Source organism: Diceros bicornis, chromosome 26, assembly GCF_020826845.1.
Source record: "Diceros bicornis minor isolate mBicDic1 chromosome 26, mDicBic1.mat.cur, whole genome shotgun sequence".
Taxonomy (NCBI): Eukaryota; Metazoa; Chordata; class Mammalia; order Perissodactyla; family Rhinocerotidae; genus Diceros; species Diceros bicornis.
In genome coordinates this window covers 22,703,067-22,726,875 of record NC_080765.1, presented here as the reverse complement: position 1 = coordinate 22,726,875, position 23,809 = coordinate 22,703,067, and the positions used below count along the sequence as shown (strand labels likewise).

At 54.7% G+C, this 23,809-nt stretch overlaps 1 protein-coding gene across 3 annotated transcripts in view; it reads left to right on the top strand.

Moving 5' to 3' along the window:
- KATNIP (katanin interacting protein) overlaps positions 1-22,546 on the top strand; it is a 187,029-nt gene extending 164,483 nt beyond the window's left edge. For all 3 annotated transcript variants that reach the window (XM_058569798.1, XM_058569799.1, XM_058569800.1), the window contains 10 exons: positions 4,983-5,160; positions 9,548-9,713; positions 12,913-13,070; positions 15,186-15,250; positions 16,503-16,613; positions 18,290-18,429; positions 20,327-20,428; positions 20,975-21,135; positions 21,244-21,332; positions 21,987-22,546. In XM_058569798.1, the coding sequence (XP_058425781.1) occupies positions 4,983-5,160; positions 9,548-9,713; positions 12,913-13,070; positions 15,186-15,250; positions 16,503-16,613; positions 18,290-18,429; positions 20,327-20,428; positions 20,975-21,135; positions 21,244-21,332; positions 21,987-22,045 (1,229 nt within the window). In that variant the 3' untranslated portion in view covers positions 22,046-22,546. The remainder of the gene's footprint in view (positions 1-4,982; positions 5,161-9,547; positions 9,714-12,912; positions 13,071-15,185; positions 15,251-16,502; positions 16,614-18,289; positions 18,430-20,326; positions 20,429-20,974; positions 21,136-21,243; positions 21,333-21,986) is intronic.
- Positions 22,547-23,809: the final 1,263 nt, after the last annotated feature.

Sequence of the window (23,809 nt, the reverse complement as noted above, 5' to 3'; positions counted from 1 at the left end):
TGAGTCTTTCAGTCCTGGGGTGGGAGGTGGGATCTGGGCAGTGCCCCACAGCATCCTCCTCCCTAGGAAGCCTTCCCTGTTGTGCCCGGTGAGAATTCCTCTCTCCCTCACTCACTCCACAGAGACAAGTTATCGCTCAGAAAAGAGCAAGATGCCTTCCTTTGAATCCTCACAACCCCTTATATTCTAGGACACTCTGTCAATCACTTCAGTGCAACAGAGAATTTTAAAAACCAACTTAATGTAAGCCAGTGCCTGGTTTAGGGCTCGGTCTCGTCTACCATTCAGGTGCTGTGCAGGGACTTTCCCTGCCTTATCTCACTGAATACTCTCAGCTCTTATTCTCTCCGTTTTCCAGATTAGATTAGGAAACAGGCTCAGAGAGATTGACTAACCTGCCCAAGGTCACACAGCTAGTACAGAAGCCGAGAATGGAACCACGCATGTCTGAATTTAGAGCCCCTCTCCTCACCACACTGCCTTAGGGCTCTCACTAAGAGGCTGCCTCCCATCAGAGGTGTTTGTGAAGAGTCAGCATCCTGCACGGAGCTGTGAGGTCCTGGGAGACAGCAGTCATTTCTTGTTCAGTCTGGCCTCCCCTATATTGGTCAGGATTTATGTGTGTGTGTGTGTGTGAACAATGGAAATTGAATTCAAACTGAGTTAAGTGAAAAAGGGAATTGGTTGGCTTATGCAACTAGAAAGGTCAGGAGTTGCTGGTTTCCCAGACAGCTGGATCCAGGTGTGCACATGACGTCGTCAGGCCGCGGGGTCTCCCTCCGTCTCTCTGCCCTGTTTCGTGCTCTCTCGTGCTTCTCCCCTTCAGACTGTCCACCTGAGAGCTCCTGGAAGCTCTGGGTTTACATCCACCTCCTGCCTGGCAATCCGAGATAAAAGAGAACTTCTGTATCCCAGTGAGTCCGACAGTCCTCCCAGAATTGAGTCTCTTCAGCCTGGGTCATGTGCCCGTCCTTAAACCAGTTGCTGTGGCTCACTGTGGCAGGGAGGGAGTGGGGGTGTGAGAAGGAAAACACGGAGTAGCCAGCCTGGGTCAGAGGCCACCGCTGGAGCCAAGGGTGAGGGGTCAGCCACCCAAACAGTGTTCCGGAGGAGGTCAGAGTGCCGTAACCAGAAGGAAGGATGGAAGGCTGGCCAGAAGCAGCCACTGTCCCCTTCATCTGATGATTTCCCCAAAGACGCCGTCTGCAAATGTCTTTCCCACTGAACCGGCTTCTGACGTTTCTCAGAAATGTTATTTCAGTGCCTTTGGGAGTATTTCCCTGGAGTAGAGCTCAGACACCTTTTTGCTGCTAGAAAAGTATAATTTCTATGCTTCTCTAGTCAGTAGGAAGGCAGAAGAACCTTCTGGCCGAGCACCCTCTGCATGTCTTGAAGCCTTCGATTCCTGGATCTCTCTTCGCTGAACCTTTGGCTTTTCCCTCACTGTATCCAAGATCCTAGACCCACTTTACCAGCCTGTGCAAATGGAGAGAGCTTTGAAAAAGTGACCCAGGGGATGCGGTGGGGTTGGTAAATAAGGCCAATCCTATTAATGTTTTGAAAGGGGATATATGACTTGCTAATTTGCAGATGACACTAATTTTGGAAGTTTTGCAAATATCAGCAGTGATGAATAGGAAAGGAGCTGAGAGAGTTTGAAACATGGGAGAGAAATAACAAAATTAATTTCCATTTATATAAATACTAATTGATACACCAGAGGAAAATGAATATGGAACATGGATATTAGCTCAAAAAGGAGAGTAATTGTTTTCAGAGCAGCCCCAAATTAGATGGCATCCCAGTGCATCTTGCCAGGCAAACAAAGGATGGCACAGGCTTGGGAGAGGCTGGGGTGCTGTCTCTTGTTTTCCCAGGGGGAGGTGGTATTACTCGCTCATGGTGATCCCTCTCACCCAGATCTTCTCCCTCCTCTGCCCCCCCGGCCTTCTCTCCATCTCAGCAGCGGTATCCACAGCCACTCTGCCACTGGGGCAAAACGTCTTCTCTTTCCCTTATTCCATACAGGCCACTGAGGATCCTGGCAGTGCTGTCTCCAAAGCAGATGCTGACTCTGTCCACTTCTCCCCCATTTTCACTGCTACCACCCTTGTCCAGGCCCTCACTATTGCAACAGCCTCCTCCCTCATCTCCCACCAGAGTCCAACCCGAGAGTGCTTTCCAAGATGCAGATAAGATCATGTCACTCCCCTGCTTCGAAATCTAACCATCCGTAGCTCCCCACGGCAGAGAAGAAAATCCAGACCTCATGACGTGATCTAGCCCCTGCCCAACCCTCTGAGCTCATTTTCCTCCACCTTCCCCCTCCATCACTTGGTTCCAACCACAGGTCAAATTTGTTCCCAGCCCAGCGCCTTTGCCCTTACTGTCCTCTCAGCCTAGAATGTTCTTCTTCCAGAAATGCTGAAGAACGGTGGCCTCCTTCTCATCAGCCAGGTCTCAGCTCCAATTCACCTCCTCAGAGAGGCCCCCCTGCAGCCCTTACTCCTGCTCGGTCCCCACCTATCCCATCTCTTTTATTTTTTTGGTGATATTCATGACTGTGGAGCCATCGTGTTTATTCATTATGTGTTCACTGTTTGTCTTACTACAATAGAAGCTCCTAGAGTTCAGGGGTTTTGCTGTGTGTTTACCCCTATCTCCAGTGCCCAGAACAGGGCTTGGTACATAGTGGGTGACCAATTAATATTTGTCTACCATTGACTATGAATTTGGTGAAACTCAGTGGTTTCATTTTGGTTCCTTTAGCTGCAGGTATCTACTGACCACCTACTCTTCAACCCATCATTTATTTAAAAAAAGGGCCGGCCCCGTGGCTTAGCGGTTAAGTGCGCGCACTCCGCTCCTCGTGGCCCAGGTTTGGATCCCGGGCGCGCACCGACGCACCACTTGTCTGGCCATGCTGAGGTGGCGTCCCACATACAGCAACTAGAAGGATGTGCAACTATGACGTACAACTATCTACTGAGGCTTTGGGGAGAAAAAGGGGAAAAAAGGAGGAGGATTGGCAATAGATGTTAGCTCAGGGCCAGTCTTCCTCAGCAAAAAGAGGAAGATTGGCATGGCTGTTAGCTCAGGGCTGATCTTCCTCACAAAAAAAAAAAAAATACTTTGATTGACCATCTGTTTTTCAGGCACTGTTCTAGGCTCTGGGGATACAGCAGAGAACACAGCTCACAGTGTCCCTGCCCTCAGCGAGTTTCCATCTTAGTGGGGAAGATGATGAAAACAAATAAGCAAATGAGCATAGAGCACGTTGTCAGGTGGTAATAAGTGTTATGACAAAAAATGAAGCAGAATAAGTGTTTAGAAAATGATGGGGGTGCTATTTGAGCTTGGTTGGTTAGGGAAGGCCTCTCTGAGCACAGACTCATGATGAGAAGGAGCGTAGCAGTTAGCTTTTACTGCTGAACAAATCAATCCAAAATTTAGTGGCTTAACGACCACCATTTATTTGTGATTGGCTCATAATTTCAGCGGCTTGGCTGAGTAGTTCTCACCTGAGCTGGCTTGGCAGGCCTATCCTGGGCCTGCTCGTGTGTCTGGTCAGCTGGCAGATGGGCTGGCAGCTGAGTGTTCTAGGATGTCTTCACCTGCATGTGGGGAGATGATGGGGCGTGGGAGAAGAAGCCAAGCTCCAGGGAGGTTGCATGGCATGGCCTCACTTCCTAGCCACAGGGACGTCCTGCGACCTCCCTGGGCTTCCACCCCCTCCTCTGAGCTGAAATGGGTGGGGCCACACGACATCCAGTCTTCGTCCTCTCAGCACCCCAGGGCTGGCATTCTGTGAAAGTTGCAAAGATTGTGAATCTTTCAACACAGCCACCCAAAAGGGTGATAAAATTGGCTCCAAATTCTGCGAGGGTAGAAGAGTTCACTGGGCTTGGTCTTGCTTGAGTGGGAAACCATGAAGGAGAGAGACGTTCCAGCCAAATGTCTGATGGGGCCTGACGAGCAGATTCATGCAGTTTCTGGGCAAATGGATGACTCACCTGGGCTGTTTTGCCCCAGGATCACAGAAGATCACTTCTCAATGGTCTCTGATGGAGCAGGGGTGGGGCAGGGGCAAAAAGATGGAGGTGCCACCATAGGTCACTTCCTCTACCCTGAATCCACGTGAATCCTCACAATAGTGGCCAATTTGCACAAAATGTCCATTTGTGATGTGGCTTCCTGACGTAACTGCCTCCGTTAGTTACTTGTTTCATCATTCCATCTGCACTGAGCTCCTACCACGTGCCAGGCACTGTGCCAGCCTTTGGGGACAGGATGGTCTAACAAAACAGATGAGGTTTCTGCCCTCAGGGAGTTAGCTGTCTGGCAGGACCGACAGTTATTTACCGAATGATCACAGGATCACAGTGGGGACCCGGGCATGGAAGGCGAGGTTCATGGCAGGCTATGAATGGAGGTCTGATGTGGTCCAAGAAGGCAGGAAGGCTTCTCTCAGGAAGTGAGCTGAGATCTGAAGGATGAGCACAAGTTAACCAGGCCATGTGAGTGCCAGAGAGTGAGAACAGCATGTGCAAAGGCCCTGTAATGGGAGAGAGGAATGTAAATATGAGTGACCAAAAGATAATCTGAGTGGAGCTGGGGATGAGCTGAGAGAAATAGGTAGAAGCCAGATGGGTAAGACCTGTTGGCCAAGCAGCACTGAAAGCCACACTAGGGTGGTAAGCATGGGGTGAGGAGACATGATGGGTAAGCGGAGAAAGGATCCAGGGCTGTGTGCAGGTTTAAAGGACACTGGTGTGTTCATCCTACAGACATCAGCAGTGTCCCCAGCCCAAGGGCCACCAAGAGGAAACGTGCAGAGCCCACCCTGAAGGCACTTTCCTTTGAGTCTGGGTTTTCAAGTTGGTAAAATGCAGAGGCTGAAGGTCATTCCTCTTCCCGCCTCCATCTCAGGTTCCTCCTCTGGAACCTCTGCGGTTCACGGGCCGCTGGTCTTCCTGTTGCAGGCCTCCAGCTGAACTTCACTGCCTCCTGGGGAGACCTGCACTACCTGGGGCTCACGGGCCTGGAAGTGGTGGGCAAGGACGGCCAGGCACTGCCCATCCACCTGCACCAGATCTCCGCCTCCCCCAGAGACTTAAATGACCTCCCCGAGTACAGCGATGACTCCCGGACCCTGGACAAGTAAGTGTTTGTCAGCAGCTGCCTCTCAGAACAGCAGGGGCTCGAGGACCTGTTCTGCATCTTAAGACTTCAGACTCAAATATCAAATAGCATCTCCCATTCCCCCTTCTCCCAGCCACCCCGTGAGGTCTGTGGTCTTCCCATCTTATAGTCAAGGGAAATTGAGTCTCAGGAGAGGAAGGGTGACCCTCCCAGAGCCACACAGCTGGGGGTGGGAGACAGGATTCGAAACCAGGTTCTCCTGCTTCCAGACGTGGTTGTGCTTTGTTTTCTCCACATGCTTCACGTAGGGCCTTGAACACAGTGGCTGCTCGGTAAGCCTTTGCGGTGATGGCCTCTGTGTTTAAGCCTGAGGGACTGCATCTCTCAGGGCTGAAAGCTTTCTCCTCCTTGAGGTCGGAGGTGATTGCCGAGAAGTCTCCACAGGTGGCTGGGGCTGCACTGTCCTCTGCGTTTGTCGGATTTCATAAGCCCGGGTGGAGTCAAGTCAGTAAGTGGACCAGCCCAAGATATAGCATCGATCCCACACTCTGCAGATGGGCGCTCGGCCCCGCTGCTCAAGACAGCTGTTGGGCCTAGGCCCTGCCTGGTGGTGTGAACAAGAGGAGTCTAGGGGAGTCAGAGGGATGAGAGTTCAAATCCCAGCTCTGCCCCTTGCCAGCTAGTAAGTAAGTTTCTTAATGTCTCCAATAATAATAGTAATGAAAATAATAACTGAAATTAGAGCTGCCAGTTTTTCAGCACTTATTAAATGCCAGATGCTGGGCTATGTTAAACAGATTACAGATATTCATCCATTGAAACATTCAACAGCCCTAAGAGGCCCCCACTTTACAGGTGAGGAAACTGAGGTAGAGAGAGGTTAAGAACTAGCCAGAGGTCACCCAGACTGGTTGAGTGGCAGAGCCGTGATTGGAATGCAGGCCCACAGGAGATCAGCATCCATGCACTTAACCACTAAGTTAGATTGTCTTCCCCTGCCTCAGTCTCCTTATCAGTAGAAGGGGGACAATAAATCCCATGGCTGGGGGCAGGAAGGGGATTGTCACATCACAGCTGTACCCGCTGCCTGGCCCAGAGCACTTGTGGGGTCAGTGGTTGACTCCTCCCTGCTCTCCTGTAAGGCGCCCCTCCCCCGCAGCCCTCAGGCCCTGCGGTCATTGCCGCTCACGGCCACTCTGCTCACGGCCACTCTGCGCTCCGAGCCGTGGCCGGTCCCACTCCTGCACACTTATTCCTGGGGCCCAGAACCCAGCTACTGGCTGCGAAAGAGATCAGCTCGTGCTGCCTGGCGTGTTCATCCAAACCCCCACAGCTGCCTCTCCGCCCGGGTTATGTCATGGCAAATCCTGAGCCTGGTGGCGCTCCATCTCTGCATATTTGAGTGTATACTCTAAACAATGAGACTCTAAAAAGAAAACATAATCTCGGTACCACTATTACAACCAAAAAAATTAATGCTGATTCCTTAAATGACTGGATGCCCAGCCTGTTCCTGTTTCCCTGCCAGCCCCCGACCCCTTTTTAAACAGTTTGTTCCTTGACTTGAGATCCAGATAAAGTCCATACGTTGTGATTGGTTGATATGTCTCTTAAGCTTCCTGTAATCTCTAGATTCCCTTCCATCGTTTTTTTGTTTTTTCTTGTAAATTATGTGTGGAAGAAACCAGGTTTTTGCCCTGAAGAGTCTGGATCTTACTAGTTGCCTCTCTATGGTGTTATTTAACCTGTTCCTCAGGCCCCTGTATTTCTTGCAAACTGTTCACTGGATCTAGAGGCGTGATCAGATGGAGGTTTGACCGTTAGGACAAGATATGACTGCTGGGGCGTGGATGTCACTGTGTATTCCCTTCAGGATGTATAAAATGTCTGGTTATCAGGCTTTTGGTGATGTTGGCGGCGAATGATGCTCAGTGGCTAGATCCATTAATTTATTAGGGGTTGCAAAATGGTGATACACTGATCCTATCATTCTTTTTTCCATCAATAAAGAGAAAATTTCACTCGATTATTTGGTTACTCTAAGGTACAATTCAAACAGGAAAGGCAGTCTAGATGCTGATTCTTTTCCTTTATTTTTCAGTTTTCAAATTAATTGTTTCTCTAGCATCCTTTAAGATATTTATTTGTTTTTGACTATCATAAACTTATGGATTGAAACATACTGTGTTTGAAGAGTTTCAACGTATTGCAGTTTTTATCCTATTGATGCTCAAATTGTCCCCCTCAGATACTGGGAGCTTCCGAATCCTTTTTTTTTTTTTTGGTGAGGAAGATTGGCCCTGAACTAACGTCTGTCCCCAGTCTTCCTCTTTTTTGCTTGAGGAAGATTCGCCCTGAGCTAACATCTATGCCAGTCTTCCTCTATTTTGTATGTGGGTCACCACCACAGCATGGCTTGAGGAGTGGTGTAGGTCCACACCCAGGATCTGAACCCGCGAACCTGGGGCCACTGAAGCTTAGCGCGCTGAACTTAACCACTACACCACCGGGCCAGCAGCCCGAATCCTTTTTTAGTCGTCTTTGGCAGCTTCCCTGCTTTCTGATATGACAAGATATTCCAGGCTCATCTTGTATATTTCTCGTCCCAGTCGTGGAATCGGCCATTTCTCCAAGAAGCCCTGGTTCCTTCTAGTGGGAAATGGTGTTTAGAGACCATAATATAGCCACAAGGGATGCTCATTGCTACTGGGTCGGTCGTCGTTTCTAGGCTTTCCTGTGGACAGAGCTAGAAAATATCACCTTGGTATTCTTGAGGGGGGTCTGTAGGGACCTCCCTTCACCATCGGCTGTAAACACTTCAACCATTCTCTCCACTCTCAGAATTGGGCAACAGTTTTGCTATGGAGGCAGCCCCAGTACTAGGACAGAGAGGTAATTGCTTTTGGCAGGAAATAGAAGATTCTCTAGTGGTAGCCCCCAGCTTAATTCCACGAACACCCCTGTGTTAAATTGCTGAATTTCCTCAGTTTCAAGGTGCCAGCAATTGTAAGACACACCATCCATCAATTTAATAACAGCCTTTTAGAGGAAAAAAGAAACATTACCTCCTTGGATGAACACTTAGATTGTAAGATTTATTCCAAATCCAAAACTTTAAAATGTAAAAGGAAAAAATAAAGTTTATTTTAAAATCTAGGAAACGTGGCAGTAGCCTGAGTTTCTCCCAGTGCAGCAGCTTCAAAGTCACCAGGGAATGGGAGCGAGAGGGGAGGGGTTGCCCAAGTGGCTGAGAGTTGGGCCCTTGTCCCCAGGGCAAGGCCTCTCAGTGGCAGTGCCAGACACACGGGCCAGAGCCTTGAGGATAGGTCTGGGGTGTGGGCAGAGGCAGGCTGAGCAGTCCAGGGCAGTCTGTGGCAGGATGGTCTGGGACAAACACAGGCAGAGTTGAGGGGATGAGGCAGGATGTCTGAGCAGGAGAGCCAGAAACTGGCCAGGGTGGGCGTGCAGCGTGGGCAAGGTGACAGGTTCATTCAGAAGAGCGGCCGAGAAGAACACCAGGGTGCTGGGGGCTCCCTCCCAATGGTACGGGCTGCACCAGGAGACCCACGCTGTGTGGTTACAGGCCAGGCCAGCTCCCCCAACGGGCACCTGCCCCTTCTTGTACTTGTCCCCCGCCAGGAGCTGCCAAGTTCACCCGGGGGGCTCTTCTCTCTCTCCCCCAGCATGAGAAAGAAGAGATAGAATTCTTTCAAAATGTACCATCAAGTCAATACAGCATTTTACAGAAAGTTTGGAAAGTAGAGAAAAATAGTCACGTCCCATACCCTCTGACACAAATGTGGTTTTTACTTTTGCATAATCGCTCTGCTCCCTGTCCTCATTTGATAGCATTGAATCAGTGCCTCTGCCACCCCATAGCCTGCCTTTTCCTTGTCACTGCGTCTTCCTTGGGATTATCATTTTCACAACTGTACACATTTACTTAACCTTTTCCCTATTTTGAGGCCTTTTAGGTTATCCTTCTTTCTTTCTTTTTTTGCTAATATAAGTAATGAATATCTTTGTGCAGATAGCCTTTCCAACATGTTGAATAAATTTTCCTTAGGGGGAAAAAATTCCAGAAATGGGATCGCTGGGTTAAAGGGTCCTGAAAAATGGCACATTTTCCCCTTTTTTTTAAACCTTGTTGATTTCTTCACCGCACCTTTAACAGCATAGACTGTTATTTTTTCTCGTATTTTCTTATTTTGTCTAAGTTCACAGATGAGAGATGGCCCCTCGCTGTCGCTCTCATTAGTCTCGCCTCCCTGGATGCTCCTGATCCAGCCAGGCTCGTGCAGGCAGGGCCGCCGCGGGGAGATGAGTGGGGGCGGACCCTGTGCTGTCATTTCTCCCGAAGGACTGGGCCACCCCCATCTCACTGCTCCTTCCCCGCTGCGTGCAGGTTAATCGATGGCGCCAACATCACGACGGAGGATGAGCACATGTGGCTGATCCCCTTCTTGCCGGGGCTGGACCACGTGGTCACGATCTGCTTTGACAGAGCCGAAAACATCGCAGGCCTGCGCTTCTGGAACTACAACAAATCTCCCGAGGACACCTATCGAGGGGTAAGCCGGGGAACAGTGGCCCCGCTCAGTCCCCTGTCAGGGAGACGGCACCTTGATGAATGGCTGGCATGGCTGCCGGAGAGGAGCATAAATCCTCCAGAACTTTCCAAATGGAGCTGGGGGGCTACAGCCAGGGAGAGAGTGCGCTGCTGTTCCCTTCTGCAAACAGCAAATGCAGACTAAAGAGCAGGGCAGACTTGGGAAACCACAGCACCTTGTTCCTTCTGGGGGCCCAGGGGTCCTGAGCAGGCCCAGCCCCCAACTCAGAGTGGTCAGTTGTGGTCCTGTTCTTGGAGCACTTTGGGGGCCTGGCCCTGGGCTGAGGGCTTCACATGCATTTTGTCATTTCACTGGACTCTGGTCCCAGCCTCTGGGGTAGGTATTATTACCCCCATCTTTCAGGGTATTAAAAACTGAGGTTCAGAAAGGTCCAGTCACTGCTCCAAGGTCACAGAGCTGGAGCCCCACCCACATCTGCTGGGCTTGGAGTCCACACTTTAATTTCCACGTTGCGCTCTTCTTCTGCTGGGTGTGAAAAAGCGGGGGCCTCTTTTGCATCAGAGTGCCCCTTTCCTTGGGCTTTCCTGTCCTCACGTGACTGCGAAGTGTGAAACATCTGTCCCCTCCCACTACGTAGAAGGGATGATGATAAGGTCGTCTGAAGCACAGTGGTGCAGTTAGGGCCCTAAGACACAGGGCCCTGCATCTGAATCTCAGCTCTGACCCTAACCAGCTGCGTGACCTTGGCAAGTGGCCTGCTTTCCCTGGGCCTCAGTTTCCTCATCTGTAAAATGAGGAGGAGGAGGATGCCTGCCTCGGGGGGGTGGTCTTACCCTCTGCCACACGAAGTTGACAAAGCCAGACTCGGCCTTGGGACATGTGAGCCCCCGTCTGGGCACCCTTCATACATGCCAGAATCCTTCTGTGGGGCCTGTGGGGCCATCAGAACCGTGCTGGGTACCTTGGCGGAGTCGCAGCCCCCAGCACCCCAGGCCCCCTCCTCCAGAGCACCAGCTTCTCTGAGTGCGGTTTACAAACCCTCCCCAGGCTGCCCTGGTGTCTTTGTAAGTTGCTCTCAGTTTCAGCAGGTTTAAGAAGTCAGATATATTGGCGTTAAAAAAACATTCTTCTGCCTCAGCTCATGCCTCCGGGCCTTTACATTCCCTTGAGCCAATCAGTCTTTCCAGTTGAGCTTCCATGCCCTGGATTAACTGCCTGGAAATGTTGGGCTCAGAGCCCCTGCTTCCCAGGTCCACCCCCACCAGCCTTGGTGCCAGTGACGATGGCCGCCGTGGGATGAGGGAGATGGGGAGAGGGGCTCCACCTGAGAGGGCAGATCCCAGGGGGCAGTGTGATGGAAACTATGGCCCCTCCCCAGGAAGACGCATCGCGTGCCTACCCCGCAAGGCCCTGCTGGGCACCGTGGGGCCCCTGGCATGTGGTTAGAGCCAGGCCTTACACTCTAGGAGACGGGGCTTCAAATCCCTCCAGTGTGTCCTTGGGCAAATTGCTTAGCCTTTCTGAACTCCAGTTTCCTTAGCTACAAGATGGAGGTGATAATAGAAGCCCCCTCCGGGGGAACGAACAGAGGCCTGGGGTAGTCAAGGATGCTTCCTGGAGGAAGTGGTGGCGCTGACGAGGGACAAGGACTTCCTGGGCCTCTGCTTTGCTCTGTTGCCAGCTTCCCTTCAGTTGGCTTTCTCCACAGGGCAAACCTGGCAGCTGTAGGCTTACATCCTGCGTGCCCCAAAGTGGAAAAGAACTCCTCTTTCAAGGCGAGCCCGCAGAACCCAGGAGTCATGCTGATTGTTCTGGTCGAGTTCCATGACCCTGAACCAGTCACACGGCCCGTGGGTTACAGTTGTCAGTTTGGTCCGGTCTGGGTCACAGGTCCAGCCCTGGGGCTGGGCTAGGAATTCACCTAGGGGAACAGAGTGAAGATGTAGGGACAAGCTTTAGGTCCCCATATCCAGTCGTGCCTGAAGCCAGTCACCCTGAACTGTTAGGTTTATGTGTCCTGTGACTAACCGACTGACACAGAGGGGCTCCCTAAATGCTGCAGGAATGAAGGCCCCGGGGCCACATTAGTTGTCCATGAGACCCAAGGCAAGGCCCGTCTCTTTCTGCACAGAGGAGCCCCCTGCATCGCCCAGAGCTGATAGCCCACTTGGTCAGCCCCAGTCAGCAGCTGGGCCCGTGTTGCTACCACAAAGATGGGGTAAGGTGCGAGGAACCCTGATTCCAAAACATGTAGTCGGAGAGAGGGTGCTGGCTCGTCAGAGCCCCTCTCTGCTCCCCTACCCCTGCCCAGGGAGACAGAGCTGAGCTAACTCAGACCTGCCATTAAGGCTTTGAGATGTACTGGTAGGTCCTGGCCATCCGGCTGGTGAAATCTGGCCTAGAACAGGGGGACATGCTGACCCAAATCCCGCTGATTCAGCAAGCTCTTGGTAAGCACGTGCTGTGTGCCAGCCCTGAGGCCCATACAGCGACGGTCCAGCTGGGGTCCCTGTCACCGAGGGAGACCCAGAAACCACTGAGGACACTGCTAGGGAGTCCATGCCCTAAAAGGACGAGCTAAGGGCTATGAGAAGGAAAATCAGGAAGGGGCTCGTTCTGTCCTGGAGGAAAGTGCTAGGAGAGGTGGTGATGTGTGATCTGGGGTCTGAAGAAGGATCAGGACAGGCTAACACTTACCGAGTGCGTAGTCTGTGCCAGGCACTGTTCTGTTCTAGATACTTTATATAAGTCAACTCATCATTGAGCCCATTTAACAGATGAGGAAACTGAGGCTTAGGGAGCTTAAGTAACTTGCACAACCACTAATGGTGGATGTCAGAGCAGCTGAGTCCATGCCCTTGACCACCGTGTCATACCACCGCAGGCCCCTGCTGCTGAGTGGACCAGAGAATGTCTGTGTGTCCACTGTGGCAGGGCCTCACCTGCCTTGTCCCCTGCTTTCTGCCCAGCGGGCAGCAGAGCGCCTGACACAGAGTAGGGATGACCCTGGAAAGTGGGCTGGGCCAGGTGGTTCCGGTCTGGGAGAAAGGCCAGACCAAGCTCTCTCCCAAGCCTGGGGACCCTGTGAAGGCTCTCCATCGTAAATGCCAGCTGCCAGCAGCACCGGCCATGTCAGCACACATGGCTCTCCTCCACGCTGGCTCCTTTCCTCAGGCATATTTTTTCTTTTGTTTGCTAGGCCAAAATCGTCCACGTCTCCCTGGACGGCTTGTGCATCTCCCCTCCAGAGGGCTTCCTCATCCGGAAGGGGCCGGGCAACTGCCACTTTGATTTTGCTCAAGAAATCCTCTTTGTGGACTACCTCCAGGCTCGCCTGCCGCCCCAGCCGTCCCAGAGGTGAGGGGGCGCCGTGAACGACCCTCCCCGCCCGCGGCGCCGGCTTTGCGCGGTGCTCTGAAGTGTACACCGAAAGGGTTTTGAAATGATGATCAAACGCACTGCTTTTCAACTTGGCCGTTTTCAAGCTCAGTGGAGCCTCTCCGGAAGCCTGGGGGATGTACCCACCTTGTCTGGGGATGTTTGGGTTTCTCACAGTCTGGAGTGCTTGAGATTTTAAATGCTTCGTTGTGCTTCCTGCTAGGAAAAGAGGCTCCGGCCTGCCTTGATTCCAGAAATGCCTGCCAGCCGATTCGGGGAAGGCCTTCCTTCTCTGGTTTCTATGTTCCTGATTTAGAAAGATTCAAGGAGACAAATAGAGCCTCGCGTTTCGTGGATTCACTGGGATTTCTCGGCCCCAGTCTCCGCTGCATTAAGTTCATAACAATTTGTAAATGCCACGTTAAGTTTACTCATTTAAACCCCCGATGTCCAAACGCCAGAGGCCAAGCTCTCGAAACAAAATGAGTTTCCCTCCACTGACTGGGATCGCTTCTCGGGCCAGTCATGGGAACAGTCACTTAATTATAACATTGCCCCTGAAATTGAAGGGAACCAGGCCGGAGCAGGGGCCACCGGCTGTGGACCAGAGAGAGCAGCCCCGTGGGGAGGAGCGTGGAGGGGAGCTCTCCTCCCAGTGCTCCCTGGTGCCAGATGCCTTGTATTCACCCTTCAGGGAATCCTTCCACCTGCCTTTGGAAGTAGGCATTATTATGCCCATTTTGGAGATGAGGGAACCGAGGCCCCGGCTAGTGAAGCCGCTTGCTCAGGATCACGAAGCCAAAGCCTTCAGGGCACCCCCCACCTTCCAGCCTCCTCTCCCTGCCCTCCTCCCATCCCACCCTGCGCTCCAGCCCCTGGCTGCTTTCTGGACGAACACCAACCGCCCAGCCCCTTCCCACCTCAGGGCCTTTGCTCCGGCTGCTCCTGTGCTTGGAAAGCCCAGCTCTGGCTCTTCCCACGGCTGCCTCCCTGCCCACCCCAGGTAGCCTGCCCTGGCCCAGCACTCCACCCTGTCACCCCGTCATGGGTCTTGCTCGGCTCTCAGCAGTGTGGACTTGCCTTATTCATGAAGGGGCAGTGGAGTGGAGTGGTTAGGAGAGTGGACTCTGGAACCAGACAACCTTGGGTCACATCTCAGTTCTGCTACCTACCAGCTGTGTGACCTTGAGCAAGTGACTTCACTTCTCTGTGCTCCCGTCTCCTCATCCACAGCCTAGGGATAGAAGAGTACCCACCTCCTAGGGTTGTTTGGGGGTCACAGAAGAGTCCGTATCGGTGAAGCCCGAGAATGCCCTGTGCCGGCACTGGCGGTGACGGGGCCTCCCCCAGTAGCATGGGCGCTCCCTGCGCAGGGCCCCCCAGGGAACGGGAAACACCACGTCTGCAGTCTGTCGCCTGGGGAGCCACTGGCCAGCGATTCTGGCCTGTTGTGATCTTCTGCTTCTGTTACCAAACCAAACGTGCGTCCCTTCTTGGGAGTTAAATCAAACTGCACCAGTAGTTGTTTCACAGAGTAGAATTTTTATTTGCGGCATGCAGCAAAGGAAAACGGAGACCATAGGGAATAATTTCACAAAGCTATGGCCCCCCGAGCACAGGGAGGTGGGTAGAGAATGAATATTCAAGGGGAAGTTGCGTCAGCGCGTGTGGAGGTGGGCATAAGCTTGCAGGTGCGTGGTTTGAAATCACGCTTCTACATACATCGCATGAGCTAAAAATGGCTGCTGCGCCCCGCCCAGGGGAGGGGAATTTAGGATGTTAGTGAGGGCAGGTTGCTGAGTACAGCTCTCTACCTGTCTGCACTGGTGTCCGTCTTGCGGTTACGGTCTGGGCTAGGCTGGGCTGGTTCAGAGCGCCTGGGTCCAGGGCGGCTGTCGCTTAGAGCTTCTTCCTGGATCAGCTGAAAACCACGTGAGCTCAGGGTCCCAAGGTGTTAGATAAAGGAACACCTGCACCTTTCCAGAAGACAAGAGAATGAGGTCAAAGACAAAGGTCAGAGTTTAGGCAGGACAGGAGAAGCGGGTCAGGTGCGTGTCCGCTGACACCCCCTGGTGCTGTTTTGTGTCTCTTCAGGCTGGACGTGAGAAGCCTGGAGCGGGCGAGCATGGACTACGAGGCACCGCTGATGCCGTGCGGCTGTATCCTTCCGGCCGCAGCACACCCCGGGCCCTCGGGGGCCGGGCCGGGACCCAGCGGGAGGGCGAGGCCCTTGCCGGCGCCTTGCCAGCCCTGAGGCGAGGTCCAGACCTCAGCTGCTGGCCAGGGTTTCAGGCAGGCCCCAGCCGAGGTCGCTGGGGCGCCGTGCAGGGAACCTGAGGAGAGGAGGGGAGGACTCGCAGGCCCTCGGGCAGCTGAGTGCTGCTGGGACAGGCAGGGGCAGCAACACCGGGTCAGATCCCGCCCCCTGGCGGGCTGAGGGTGCAGGAGGGGCCCGAGAAGCAGGAATGGACCCGGGACTAGACTGGGGGCTCTCCTGGGAGCTGGGCAGGGAGGGGGTGAGGAGAGAAGGACTAATCGCTCAAATTTACGGGACCCTTGCCGCGGCCGGCACCGTTCGCAGTGGGTTGCCTGTACTAGCTCAGTCCTCACCACAGCCCCATGAGGTGGGCCCGGCCGGCACCCGCATTTCACAGCTGAGAAAACTGAGGCACAGAGGGGCTGAGTAACCTGCCCACGGCCACACAGCTGGGCAGGAGCGGGGCCGGGTTAGCGAACACAGGCAGCCTGGCTCTCCCACTAGCCCATTCTGGAAGCACCGCCTCTGGCTGTGCCATCGCCTGGGAGCCACCGTGCTGCTTCTCAGGCTTCCTGCCCTGCCTGGGGACGCCAGGAGCGAATGGGGACAGGGCTGAGGAAGGGTTGATGCCTGGGTGTGTGTGTTTGACTGAGGTAGCAATGGCGGGTCACCCTGCCACGACCCATCCCTCCTGGTGCTGCCAAGCTCATGCGTTCCCGCTCTTAACCCCTGCACACTTGAAATGAATGGAGGAGGGAACAGGTGCTCTGTTCTTATCATTCTAAGCCAGGGAAACTGAGGCATGAGATAGCTTGAGGCCTAGTCAACTTCAGCACCATACAATGAGTTTGTGACACAAATCTTTCCCCTGCCAGCTCCCTGGAGGGCACCCTCCCCTCCCCTCCTGTCCTGTCTCCCAGAGAAAGGTTTTGAAAGGTTCTTAAAGCACACAGAGAAATACGCAGTTGAAATTAAAGAAAATCTGATGCCACGTATGTTTTCATAGGCTTCGGTCTTAGTGAGAGGAAAACATGGTTTATTTCTCTCGTTCATCTCTATAAACCAAAACAATAGATATCTGCGTGCTCTCTTTGTCACTGTTTGACTTTGTTCTCGGAGAATTAAGCCTGTGTTTCCTGAATGGCGTGTCCCAGTCATCTTCCAGTTTCAGCTTCTGACCAGCTGGGGTGACCCCTATTACGTCGGTCTCACCGGCCTGGAGCTGTATGACGAGCGCGGAGAGAAAATCCCCCTGTCGGAAAACAGTATCCTTTCTGGGCAGAAAGGGGCTCCGCTCCGACTGCGGGAGCATAGAAGGGTCAGGGGAGGGAGCCCTGGATGTAGAGGGAGACGTCCCTGTGGGACCCAGACCCCGGATGAAAAATGCCGGTGGGTTCTGCTGACAGTCAGATGCTGGCCCTCGTGATGGGCACAGCCGTGAGCAGCTCCCAGCCACACCTGCCAGGGCACCCGTGACAGGAGTTCCACAAAACCAGGAGTCCTGTGGTGCAGGGAAGCAGGAGAGGCTACAGCTGCAGCCCCTCCCGGAAAACCACAGGCACTTTGGCGTTCTAGAGGCTCTGACAAGGCCTGCAGGGAGCACCCTGTTGCACTGCGTTCAACTCACTGCGTCCTGAATTTATTGACCATGGAGCCCTTTGCTCATGGAATGCCCACACCAAAATGTGGGAACTGTTAGCCCCGTGAGTTCTTAAATATTTTAAATTAGTTGCTAATATTTTTTAAAAATCGGGAGGTTTCATATGAAAACCCTGAGAAATTGGCAGTGTGAGGCCACAGTCAGTGCAGCGACGAAGGCTGGACCGAGTGTCCACTGGCCTTTGAGTTGATCTCAGTCCTCACTCATCGTTGTCTACTAGGCCCCGAAACACCCTGTTAATATTTACCAAGGGCTCACTCTGTGCCAGGGCCGTTGCAGGGTACCATCTGCCCTCATTGTGCAGGGAGTGCTGTTACCCCATTTTACAGATGAGGAACCGAGACAGAGAGGCTGGGTGACTTGCCCAAGGTCACACTGGTTCCAGAGACCAGGCTCGTGACCACTGAGCTGTCCTGCCTCTCTTCTGTTAACCTGCCTGACCCCTCCGGGCTCTTGATGGTGATCCCTGACCCACTACAGTTAGGGGACTGTCAGAACGGGTCAAACCCCAAAGCCTTCCTGGCATCGATTTGGGGTCCCTGGTTTCGTTTTCTGCCTTCTGCCGGTGACACTATCCTCCTCAGCCGGGATAAAGGATTCTTGGTGTTTTTGATGGTTCTTAGTGATTCCTGGGGTGGATAAGACTTTGTTGATTTTAACAAGAGCGCCTGCATCTGGTGTCCTCAGAGATCCTTCATCAATTCTGGGGCATAGGATGCTTCTACTCATTTCACAGATGAGGGAGCGGGCCCAGAGATGTCACAGGAGTGGCAGAGCCAGGGCTGGAGCCCGGCTCGCTGGATCCACAGCAATGCCCGTCAGTTGAGTAGCTGGGTCAGGCTGTCCTGCTCACATGCTGAGGCAGAACCCAGCTGTGACCCCGTCCCCTTGCAAAAGAAACAAGCCCTTGCAGAGTTTGCCCTGCGTTCGCCAGAGCAGCAGCAACATTTTTGTCCCTGCCCCCAGCAGTCCCATGAAACTCCCCTTTTTCAGCCAGCTCTCTGCATGGCTTCCGCCCCTCTCCGTGAAACTGGCCACCCCTCCACACACACCCCCCCACCCCCCTCAGCCTCCGTGCTTTCATTTTCCCCAAAACGTCTAATTCGGCTGTCACTTCTCCGGCGGCCCAGAGCAGCAGACGGCCGCTCTGCCCGCCAGGTCCACCAGCCCCGGCGTCCCCCGAGCCACGCCGTCAGCGTCATGGAGGCTGGCGGCCGCCAGTGGCACGTGGTGCCGGCCAAGCACACTGCTTCGGGTTATGACAGCTTAGAGGCCTCTCAGATATCGCAGCCTTCCCTGACAGCGTGAACTCCCTGGAGGGCGTGTGCGGGGACGTGCGGACCCCTGACAAGCTCATCGACCAAGTGAACGACACCAGCGATGGCAGGCACATGTGGCTGGCTCCCATCCTGCCGGGCCTGGTGGGTTCCGGAGCTCCCAGCCCTGGGGTGGGCAGGGGACTTTCTGTCCCTGGTCTCAGTGCCACATGTTTCTTCCAGGCCAAGTTAAGCTTGAACAAGTCAAAATGCCCGGGGGCTGTCAGGAAGGCTCAGGCCTTCACTAATGGGGCTGGCTCTTCCAGGCCACCGTTCTTTCTCTTTGCTCCAGGCATGGTTATTATATGGGGACACCGGGGAGATAAAGGGCCACGTGGGACTCTGAAGCCAGGAGCCCCAGTGCAGCAGGCCTGGGGGCTCGGGCATCCGTCGGTCCCTGCGGCCAGCCCTCTCTGGTTCTCTTTTCTGCCTCTGCTTCTCTGCAGTCCACCCCGTCCTCTCCACATTCGCTGTTTCTGCTCCTTCCTTGTGTCACAGCCGACCCTGCCCTCTCTCTGGCCTCACATCTGTCTGCTCAGCTCTTCCGGCCAACTGACTCAGTTTCCCAGATCTCGGACCCTGCAGTTGGTCCTGCTTATCTTTTTGCTCCATGGCCTGATGGTGAGCCTAGGGGCGGGCCTTCGCCCACCTGGGCCTGGTCAATGGTGGTCAAGAGGGAGAGGGGCCAGGAGATGGGACAGGTGGGTTTAGCACTGGCCAGCTCTCAAGACGCCTGGGGAGAGATGTGCAGCAGGGTCTGGGGCATCTGGGTGACCACTGGAGTGTCCCCTTGTCCACTCCATGTGATTGGACAGGAGGATAAGGGGGTCCATTTTCCTCTCAAAACACAGGAAGGGGCAGCATCAGCAGTTCTGTGACAGAAGTTTCCATAACCCACCCAAATTCCCCCCCACTGAGTGTCCGTCAGCCTCCCTTGAGCAGAGGCCAGCCCCTCAGTCCCCGTCCCACCACTGCAAAGGGGAAACTCAGAGCTCTATCAGCCCTCAGACCCGGGGCCGCAAACCTGTGGCCCCCTAGCCAGTCTAGCCGCTGCCATCTCAATCTTGGCCAGCCGGCGTTCATTGTCTCTTGTGTGAAGGCCGTTTGGTGCGGGGCAGATTCTCCAGCTGTCATTCTCCCAGCTAGACTCAAACATTTGTATCTGCAAGAGCCCCCTGGGCAACTGAGTTTGAGGACTGCCATCTAGACCTTTATTATTTCCATGGTACAATCAGAAGGCGGACCCTCCCCTAGCCGCACCCCCTCCCCACCTTGGGGCATTGTGAGGATGACCACAGGCCGAGACCCGGGGCCTGGGGCAGAACAAAGACTGCAGCCTGTGGCCAACGCTGAACACTTAGTGCTTTATCCTGTCTTGCGAGGGGCCCCTAATATCAGAGAGTCTTTGTTGGGTGAGGGAGGAGCTGTTGGAGGCTGCTGAGTCTCACTTTACCTGCTGATTCTGCCTGGGAAGCCCCCTCCCCACTCCCCAGCGAGGCTCACAGACCCGTGCTGGAGATTACCCAGCCGCTCCCTCAGGCCTGTCTGCTGCACTTTTCAGTCCTGACTGGGGAAGGACAAACAGGGGTCAGGGCTGAGCTGATTGCCGGGGGTGGTGCTCCTTGACTCTGGAGTTGGGGCCTGTCCCCTTGGCCCATGGAGCCCCAGCCTGTGTTTCTGGCCTGACCTGGGGAAGGGAAGGACGCACCCAGTTCTCCTGGGGTATTTAAATGAGGGCCACACCAGGCCCTCCAAGAGCCAGCTCAGCGGTTTGTTGCAAACGCAGCCACACGTGACCGGACTCAAGATGGGCTTTGAGGAGCTGAAAGGCGGCGGGAACACCACACACCGCGGCCTGAGCAGCCCAGGCTGGCGAGTCTGGGCCGGCGCTGCATCGGGGCACCCACCAGGCTCTCTCCGTGCCCACGCCCGGCACCCCCGGCCCAGCCCAGCGCCTCTGTTTCCAAACATGCCTGTTTTAATTAGTTCTTCTCTCTGACAGGTGAACCGGGTTTATGTGATTTTCGATCTGCCTACCACGGTGTCAATGATCAAACTGTGGAATTATGCGAAAACACCCCATCGAGGGGTGAAGGAGTTTGGCGTAAGTACTTATTAGCTGGGTTTTTTGAGATAATTATGCTCGTTGGTAATTAGGCCGCCGGCAATTATCATTTGTCGCAGTTTGATTTACTTCTCTCTGTTGCAACCTCAGACACAAACGCCTGGTCCTCGGATGCGGGGAAATTTGCCATCCAACTGTGAATCTAAACCTCCTCCCCCGAAAAAAGAGAAAGTGGCTTTTCTTTCATCTTTTCTTCCCAAAGCATACCGATTTAGGGAGTTCTTCATGCCGGGAGGCGAGTCTGGGGTGAGGAGAGCAGAGACCGTGGGGCTGAGACCCGAGTTTGCCTCCCAGCTCTGCCCCGTGTGCTGAAGGTGCTTAGGTCCTTTGAGCCTCAGTGTCCTCATCTGCAGCATGGGCTAATGGCATCACCTTTCTCGTGCTGTGAAGATTGGAATCAAAACGAAGGCCCGGCTCACACACGCCAGGCTCTGAGCAGGAACGCCCTTTGCCCGAGGTCACATGAGGTCACATGAGGGGGGCCCGTGGGCCACGCGCTGCAGCCCCTCCTTTGTGTCTGTCCAGCTGCTCGTGGATGACTTGCTTGTGTACAACGGGATCCTGGCCATGGTGGGCCACCTGGTTGGGGGCATCCTGCCCACGTGCGAGCCCACGGTGCCCTACCACACCATCCTCTTCACCGAGGACACGGACATCTGTCACCAGGAGAAACACACCACCATCAGGTGCGCCCGAGCCCGCTCACAGCCTCCCCCGCCAGCCCTAACAAGGACAGATGGTGAGGACACGCCCTTGGAGCCTGATCGAATCTTCCGTCTTCTCCCTCCCCACAGGAATCAGGTGGGGGATCAGGACGTGCAGATGATGAATGAAAACCAAGTCATTACCACCTCGAAAAGGAAGCAGAGTGCGGTGGACCCAGGTCAGTGTCCGTTCTCTGCCCAGAGTGTCCCCCGCTGCCTGCTCCTTCTCTGTTCAGACCAAACTCTCATCACACCTCCTCCCTCGCCCCTGTCTGCCCTCAGACGCCTCTTCTCCACCCAGGAGCCTGCCTGGGGGCTGAGGAGGGGCTGATGGGGGCAGAACCCCGGGAGCAACGTGCCGCCTTCTCCCTGCAGGCACCTCCTCCCTGCAGGCACCTCGTAGCATGATGCGGCTTCCTGAAAGCCAGGCCTTGCGGCTACAGAGGGAAAAGGCCGTTAGGGGCAGAAGTGCTATATCAAAGGGGCTGCCCTGTGCCATGGAAAGCCAGTAGAGGACACCCGAGGCGAGGGCTTCCCAGAGGAGGTGGTGTTTGGGCTGGATCCTAAAAGATGCACGGAGTTGGCCAGCAGAGGGAACAGCATGGGCAAAGGCCTAAAGGAGTGGCGTGGCAGAGCCTGCTTCAGGCAGAGGGCATGGGTCAGTGTGCCAGGAGTGCTGAGCTCAGAGGCTGCTGGGAGCTGCAGGCAGTGGCCAGGTCTCCAGGGGCCTTGGATGGCAACCCAGGCAGTTTGGATTCCACCCAGAGGGCATGGGACAGCCCTCAGGAACTGAGGCTGGCTAATGTTGATTCTTCTGTGCTCTCCCTCGACAGCCTTACGCCCCAAAACCTGCATAAGCGAGAAGGAGACGGCAAGACGGTGGCGGTGCTGACTGGCGGAGGAGGGAGAGCTGGTCCTCTCAGCCAGTGTGGGGCCCTGTCGCTGGCCCCCGCTCAGCACGCGTGTCCCCTGCCCTGTCCTCAGTGTCGGCCAGCCAGGACCCCAGGGCCTGAAAGACAGCTGCAGCCTGGAGGGGAGGCTGCTGGGGAGAAGGGGCTCAAGGGGTGGACGGCCCTAGAAAAGGCAGGAGTTATGACAGGAGGAGGAAGGGGCTGCTGCTGCAAGGTGTGGTGTGGCCTTCCCCTCCCCTGCAGCTCTGGGGCCCACTGCAGGGACCCCAGGATGCCTGGCTTGGTGCCTCCCCTGTAAGATCCAGCAGAGCAGGGCCCATGTCCACTCAGGCCTGTCATGGGATGCCGGGGCTGGGCCTGACTCGGGCCAGGACAGTGAGGTGGACCGGGGAGACCTCCTATCCAGCCTTCTCAGGGCCCAGAGAATGGCTGAGCAGGGCAGGGGGGCCCAGGCCTCAAACGCCAACACCAACACGTGCGGGTCTGCCTTCAGAGGCCCAAGCTGAGGCGCCAACAACCCTCTGCCGCACACCCCGGCTTCATTTGGGGGCTAGTGGAGCAGCTGAGAGGGTGGAATTGTTCTCTGAACTCCAGAACCATCTAGCCAGGACTGCTGTAACCCCTCAGTCATCCCCGTCCCGCCCAGGCCCTGTTGAGAAGGAGGGATCCCCTCGGGGAGCTGGTCCTGCAGGGGCCTCGGACCTCTTGTCAGACCTGAGAGGATTGGTGAGGGCATGCGTCCTGCTGAGGAAAGGCGGGGAGCTGTCCCCCCACCACCCAGATGCCCTCTGGACACACAGCAGGGGAGGCAGAGGCCCAGTGCCGCAACCCACCCTCGGGCCCCTGAGGCCACCTCCCTCCCCCTTGAGCTGTGTCAGAGGGCGGTGGCTGCTCCCTTGTTACCTGATGGCGGCTTTTCTTGCTCACTTTCTTCCTCTCTGGCCGCGCCCCGTGCCCTGGGAGTCGGGCAGTGAGGTTCTTGTTTGGGCCCCCCGACCTCCACCCGCTTCCAGCAGCTTACCAGCAAGTTGGAAATGTGCCTCGCACCCCCAGCTGAGTGAAGACCAGAACGCATCTATTTCCATCGATGTAACAAGCTCGGATCAGGGACCTAATTGGTTTCCCAGTGGTGGGTAATTTCTCGTTCCCAATATTAATCCGTTGTTTTCCTGGCGCCCAGCCCGGCCCGCCGCGGTACTGTACTCGAAGTACGTTCCTATGCAACCGAGAGCCCCAGCAAACACTTGATGAGCTTTGCAGCTTCGGCCAGAGCAGCTATGCAAATGCGCTTTTCATTTGGAGCCCTGGGCTGATGTGGAGATAAGGCATTGTTGCTCCGGAGATCCATCGTTTCTGTGGCTTCCAAGCCTCCGGCTTCTCTGCCCATCTCCCAGATGTGGGGAGCGCCGCGGGCCTCCGGGCTCCCAGGAGAGCTGACGCCTGGGGGAGCCGGGGGCTGATCAAACCAGCTCTTAGTGCCCAAAACCGGTGCCACTGCTTTAAAGGGAGCCCAGCCCTCCTTTCCTGCCCGAGGCTCGGGCACAGGTCAGGCTTGTCAGGAGATTGCACGAACACCACACACTCGCTCCAGAATCTCAGTTGATGTTCATAATAATTGTGTGTACCATGCAATTTAGGAGGGAAGAAAGGCTCCACAGGCATTAACTCTAAAATAAATTTCTATTTTTTTCTCTTGAGAAGTCAGTGAAGGATGTTATTAAGAATATAGTCTGATGCACTGGATC